This window comes from Quercus robur, chromosome 6 (assembly GCF_932294415.1).
Source record: "Quercus robur chromosome 6, dhQueRobu3.1, whole genome shotgun sequence".
Classification (NCBI taxonomy): domain Eukaryota; kingdom Viridiplantae; phylum Streptophyta; class Magnoliopsida; order Fagales; family Fagaceae; genus Quercus; species Quercus robur.
In genome coordinates this window covers 12,578,804-12,585,484 of record NC_065539.1, presented here as the reverse complement: position 1 = coordinate 12,585,484, position 6,681 = coordinate 12,578,804, and the positions used below count along the sequence as shown (strand labels likewise).

Here is a 6,681-nt window from a genome sequence, read left to right as displayed (position 1 = left end):
TCAATTTCATAAATTTGAGACTTCGGGTTTGTTTGGAATCCATTTATTTTGTTAAAATTGAAAACTTTTTACTGAAAATATTGTAGATAAAAGTAAAAGTTAGTTTGAATAGTACAGTGAAACTCATGAATAGTACAAAAAAGTACAATAAGACTTATAAATAATAGCAAAAATAAACTGAATAGTAAAATAAATTGGTTTTTTAATTTTGGGAAATGCTAACAAGTAAGGGCATTGGTTAATAATCCATTTTAGGAAAATTTTGACATCACTTTTATAGAAAATAAAAAAAACTATCAAAATATTAATTGTTTTTCTCTCATAAAAATTTTTTTAATTAAATTTTTAATCAATATTCTAAGGATAGTCGTTAACATGACCCTTTAATTTTTACCGGACACAACCTTAAAAAAGAAAAAACCCAAAAACCAAAAAAGTGTGATAAATTAATCAGGATCAGGAGAGATAAAGGCAGGTGGGGGCCACGTAAGAAAAGATCCAACGGTGGAGATTAGGGTCATTGGACATAGCTAGGGTTTGGGTTGAATATAAAAGCGAGGCTTGTGTATCAAAGCCGGTGCGGTGCCGCTAGTGCAGCCCTGCCCCTCTCTCTATAGTTTCTTCCTATCTATTTTTCTGTCTTATCACAGTGCGTCGTCTTTATCTCCGACCACTTATCCCCCAAAAATCACTAAAAATCAAACAAATCTTGCAAAACCAGCAAAAAAAAAAAAAAAAACACACAGACCAAACACAAACACTCATTTTTCAACCAGTTTGTGTTACTATCTCTTTTTGTTGCTTCATTTTTATTAGAAAAAAAAAAAGAGAAAAAAAAGGGAGAGAATTTTTAGGGGTTTGAAAGTTTTTAGAAATGGCTCAGGTTCAAGTTCAAGTTCAGGCTCAGCCTCAGGCTCCTCCGCCTCAGCCACAGGCTCAGGTTGTGAATGGAGTGGCGGTGGCCAATGGGTCGGGTCAGTTCGTGTCGACGTCGTTGTACGTTGGAGATCTTGACCAGAATGTGACGGACTCGCAGCTCTACGACTTCTTTAACCAGATGGGTCAGGTTGTGTCGGTTCGAGTCTGTAGGGACCTCAGCACTCGCCGCTCGCTAGGCTATGGTTATGTCAACTATAGCAACACCCAAGATGGTTTGTCTCTCTTTTGGGTCTCGTTGTTTGGATTAAAGATTTCATTTTTGTTTGGCTTTTGCATGGATTTGGTAGTATGCTTATTGGGTACTGAGTTTGTGCGCTTATAAGTTGAACTTGTGTAGTATTTTTGCCAAGCCTTACTTCAGACTAAATTGGGTTTAGCTCCATTGTTATATTGGTTTAACACCCAAGATGAATTCTTTTCTTTTGGGTCTCATTGTTTGGGTTAAATATATCATCTTTGTTTGGCATTTGCATCGAGTACCGAATTTGTGCACCTATAAGTTGAACTTGTGTTGTATTTTTGCCTCATTTTAACTAAGCCCTACTTCAAACTAAATTGGGTTTAGCTCCATTGTTATATTGGTTTAACACCCAAGACGGATTCTTTTCTTTTGGGTCTCATTGTTTGGGTTAAATATATCATTTTTGTTTGGCATTTGCATTGAGTACTGAATTTGGGCACTTATAAGTTGAACTTGTGTGGTATTTTTGCCTCATTTTTACTAAGCCTTACTTCAAACTGAATTGGGTTTAGCTCCATTGTTATATTGATTTAACACCCAAGACGGTTTGTCTCTTTGTCTAATTGTGGGAGTTTAATGTTTCAAACATCTGGAATGCATGGTGTGTGTGTGTGTGTGTAAATATTTAATTCGTGTTTGGCATTTGAATTGATTTGGAACTATTCTTATTAGCAACAAATGTTTGTACTGAACATGTACACTTTTAAGCCTTACTTCAATCTAAATTGGGTTAACTCCATTGGTTTATTTTTGTTGTTGTTATCTACTAAATTGGGTTTAGCGCCATAGGTTTATATATTGGTTTATTCTCTGTGCTGTTTGGTGACCGTCTATGTTATATGTAATTTGTTTGTACATCTATTGTTGTTGATCGCAGCGGCACGTGCATTGGATGCTTTGAATTTTACTCCTCTCAATGGCAAGCCAATTAGGATTATGTATTCTTATCGTGACCCTAGCATCCGTAAAAGTGGGGCAGGGAATATATTTATTAAGGTACTTGGAGTTCTAAAATTTTGGTTGTTATGTACTTGACACTCTACTTGGTTTGTTAGTTTTTGTTTTTAATATGGTTGAATCTGATTTGTGGATTCTGTATTCTGTTACGAAGAATTTGGACAGGACCATTGACAACAAGGCACTACATGAGACATTTTCATCATTTGGGACTATCTTGTCTTGCAAGATAGCTACTGATCAGTCAGGTCAGTCAAAAGGATATGGTTTTGTGCAATTCGATAATGAGGAGTCTGCCAAAAGTGCTATTGAAAAGCTGAATGGCATGCTATTGAATGACAAACAAGTATTTGTTGGACCCTTTCTCCGTAAGCAAGAAAGAGATTCTGGGACAGATAAGATCAAATTCAACAATGTCTATGTCAAGAATCTGTCAGAATCAACCACTGAAGGAGATCTGCAGAAAACTTTTGGTGAATATGGAACTATTACCAGTGTTGTAGTTATGAGAGATGGAGATGGAAAATCTAAATGTTTTGGATTTGTCAACTTTGAGAACTCAGATGATGCAGCTCTCGCTGTCGATGCTCTCAATGGAAAGAAGGATGAAGATAAGGAGTGGTATGTAGGAAAAGCACAGAAAAAATCTGAAAGAGAGAATGAACTGAAAGGACGAATTGAGCAAAATTTGAGGGAGAAGGTTGACAAATATGAGGGGCTGAATTTATATGTTAAAAACCTAGATGATAGCATCACTGATGATAAGCTTAGGGAATTGTTCTTAGAATATGGTACAGTTACTTCGTGCAAGGTTTGTCTTACCTCTTGATAAGGAATTCAATCTGTTCAAAGTTGTGTGAATCTTTTTTTCTAGTTGTAGCTTATCTCTCTATTTCTATTGTTTGTTTAATAGGTCATGTGTGACCCTAATGGTATAAGTAGAGGATCAGGATTTGTTGCCTTTTCAACTGCTGAAGAAGCATCTCGAGCTGTGAGTTATTTTTTCTGTTTGAATTCTGTAGATTAAAAAATGAACCATTTTTCCTGGTATTGTTTACTTATTTCTTTGTCCTCCTTGTACTTTATTGCTAAATGTATAGTTTATTTCTCATTTTTATGGTTGCAGCTTCAGGAGATGAATGGTAAAATGATTGTCAGCAAACCATTATATGTCGCACTTGCACAACGTAAAGAAGATAGAAGAGCAAAGTTGCAGGTATTTATTCTAAGTATGGTGATAAGTCATTGGGAGATATTTACAAAGCTCACTCAACATTAATGTCACTAAGTAGTAATACTGTAATTGCTATACCTTTTATTTTGGGAAAAGGAAGGGGTGCAACGGACATGCATATTATTTAGGGGAGACAGACTCTTTTCTGTAAGGTTTTTGGATAACAATTGAAACATAGTAATTGATACATATTTCCTTTCAAAGACTGGTCTTGCTGCTATGGTGTACCTGCTAAGATGGAGAATATAACTGTTTTGTTTCTCTGTTCTGTGCAGGCACAGTTTTCACAACTGCGTCCTCCTGCAATCGCAACTCCTGTTGCCCCTCGGATGCCCTTGTATCCCCCAGGTGCCCCAGGTCTTGGACAGCAACTATTCTATGGGCAGGGCCCTCCTGCTATTCTCCCTCCACAGGTAATTGCTATTTTCCTCCGTCAATTCATTTTTATGTTCAATTACTGTTTTATTTTTACACCTGGGAATGTTCTTTTCTACTTATTTCCCATTATTTTCTCTTGGCTCAATATTAGTTTATTATTTTAACTCACTGATATATATCAGTTGTATGTTATTTATTAAATGGTTTCCTATAATTTCTCTCTTTCCATTGCATAGCTGAAGTTCAGTTACACTTACTTTTTTCCTCATCTCAATGTATTTTATGCCATTTAACATATCATCTTCTGGGTTTAGTGACAGTGTGCGTAAATTATTGGAGTAATCTTTTTATGTTGCATTTTTTCTGTTCAATCTATTCTAATATTGCTAGTTTTATCATCTGATAGGAAAAAGGAGAGGTGTGTGCTTGTGTTTTTACTTATATGTGTGGGGGAGCACATGAAATTGATTTAGTTCTATCACATATTATTCTGAATTTTTTTTTCCAGACATATTAGGCAGTAAGTAGGAATATCAGGAAAGATAAGATACAGAATGAAGATATTCGATTTAAGATAAGGGTGGCTTTTATTGAAGAAAATATAAGGGAGTTGCTTGAGATAATTTGGGTGCAAATGATAATAATTAACGAACCATTGAGGAAAACTGATTTGATTCAAGTTGAGGGAACAAAAGAGGTAAAGAGAGACCTAGAATATTGTTAGTAGTAGTAATAAATGACAGCAAATGTGACTTTGGATAGGATAAAATGACGGAAAAAAATACATGTGGTTGACCTTGATTAGTTTGTTAAGGATGCATAGTTGACTCCAAAAGTCCTGGGACCAATTTTTCGTTATTGTTAGGCAATGAATTCGTTTGATTAGATGAGTTAAATGTTGGTTTTTTAAATTTAAATTTTATTTTCACCCCTTTTCTTTCCTCCCATGCGGCACTCCGTTAAGTAGTCCACATCACTTGTTATTATTATTGATTGGGTGGTGTTAATAAGCCCTTATCTCGTTGTATCTATAATTGGTTATTATCTCTCTTAATGTTGTTCTTGAGTTCTGAAGAGGTTCTAGTCACATTGCCAATAATACATTTAAATGTCAGCAATTGATCCTCTTACTGTAAATTTGTCAGCCTGGTTTTGGGTATCAGCAGCAATTAGTTCCTGGGATGAGGCCAAACTTTTTTGTGCCAATGGTCCAACCAGGTCCACAGGGCCAGCGTCCTGGAGGCAGACGATCTGGAGGAGGGGTGGGGCAACAAAACCAGCAACCACTCTCACTGATGCAGCCACAGGTGGGTGGTAATCTGTCATCTGACTGTTGTAGTTGCTGATATATTTTTTCTATGTTAATAACATTTTTACATTTTATTTTTCTTCTTTGTCCTGATGCTTGGTAACAGATGGTTCCTAGGGGACGTGCCTATCGTTACCCTCCTGGTCGTAACATGCCTGATGTTCCTATTACTGGTGTTCCGGGGGGAATGCTCTCTGTTCCTTATGACATGGGTGGAATGGCATTTAGAGATGGTTCATTTTCACAACCTATGGCAACTGGGGCTTTGGCTACTGCACTTGCTAATGCTCCACCTGAGCAGCAGAGGACAGTAAGTTTTCTTTGTTATGGGTTAAATGCATCTATTGAATGCTAGTTGGCCAGTATCATGGCTGCTTCAATATTTTCTTTTTGCGGTGATGGATGCTCATGTTTCAATCAGATATATGAATATTATTAAGGTAAAAAGTCCTCGATCATTTTAACCGAAATTTATTATTATTATTATTTTTTTTTGTAGTTGTTGGGTGAAAATTTATACCCACTTGTGGACCAGCTGGAGCATGAAAATGCTGCAAAAGTAACAGGCATGCTTCTGGAAATGGACCAGACCGAGGTCCTGCATTTGCTAGAATCACCAGAGGCCTTGAAAGCAAAGGTCTCAGAGGCTATGGATGTTCTGAGGAATGTCAATCAGCAGCAACAGGTCAATAGTCCGACTGATCGGATGGCCTCACTATCGCTGAATGATAACCTTGTTTCTTGAGTTTTCTAGGCATTGGTTTTCAGAATAAGTTGCTTGCCTTTGGAGCTGTTAAATGCAGACTTTTTAAATTTTTATTTCTTAAAGTAAGACCCGTTTTTAATTGATATTTAAACATGCTGTTATTATGGCTATAGTTTTGGCCAAAGCATCTTATCTTTTGATTTACGTAACTTTTGAATGCCTTAACAGTGTCCAGAGAGTTTAATTCCATGGCATTATATTTTCCGATGCCTTGTCTACTAAATCCGGAGGCCAACAAATTATTTTTGTGGGTCGAGTAGGAAGCTGTGCAATTGGTTTATATGTGTGTGTGTTTGTTTATCACCAAGTCCGTGCATGCATAATTTACAATCAATTTGACACCTGCTTCGGTGGCAAGATGTTAATAGTAGGTTAAAAAGTAATGCTTACACGAGAATTAGTAGAAACTTGGTTTGTGAAAAAGTTGTGAAAATTGTTATAAATATGTAGTATTGCTCGTTATGACACTTTATATGGGAGCAAACAATTGATGGTCTCTTGGTCAAGTAGAAATGGTGATAATTATTACTTCCAAAAAAAAAAAAGAAATAGTGGTGATGATTGATGAGAAAGCTATTTTTACCCGAAGTGTGCGCTACGGTTGCTAGAGGTTTTGCCTTATTTCACTTAATAAATAAAGACATTTTCTTTTAATGAATTCCTTGGATGTGTTTAGGTCCTAGACGACTATACGGAAATGTTCCATTATTTACGACTTGTTTCCTATGTAATATTATGGACCTATCTAGTCAAATCTATACCTTAGGTTAGACAAAATGGTCACAAACTCACAACCGGACTGTCCAGCCCAATCTAATCCAACATGATCCGCAAGGGTAGGATTGATTGAATTGATT

General features: G+C 36.4%; 1 protein-coding gene across 1 annotated transcript; it reads left to right on the top strand.

Moving 5' to 3' along the window:
- The first annotated feature begins 569 nt into the window (after nucleotides 1–569).
- On the top strand, nucleotides 570–6,031 carry LOC126732800 (polyadenylate-binding protein 2). The gene is made up of 9 exons (XM_050435829.1): nucleotides 570–1,151; nucleotides 2,058–2,176; nucleotides 2,292–2,948; nucleotides 3,051–3,128; nucleotides 3,264–3,353; nucleotides 3,647–3,784; nucleotides 4,895–5,056; nucleotides 5,165–5,368; nucleotides 5,558–6,031. The coding sequence occupies exons 1-9, from the start codon at nucleotides 875–877 to the stop codon at nucleotides 5,801–5,803; spliced, it is 1,971 nt and encodes a 656-aa protein (XP_050291786.1). The 5' UTR covers nucleotides 570–874; the 3' UTR covers nucleotides 5,804–6,031.
- Nucleotides 6,032–6,681: the final 650 nt, after the last annotated feature.

Coding starts and splice junctions, on each gene's coding strand:
- LOC126732800 (XM_050435829.1), top strand. CDS start 875: ATGGCTCAGGTTCAAGTTCAAGTTCAGGCTCAGCCTCAGGCTCCTCCG. Junction 3,785..4,894: donor CTGCTATTCTCCCTCCACAG/GTAATTGCTATT, acceptor TAAATTTGTCAG/CCTGGTTTTGGGTATCAGCA. Junction 5,057..5,164: donor TCTCACTGATGCAGCCACAG/GTGGGTGGTAAT, acceptor GCTTGGTAACAG/ATGGTTCCTAGGGGACGTGC.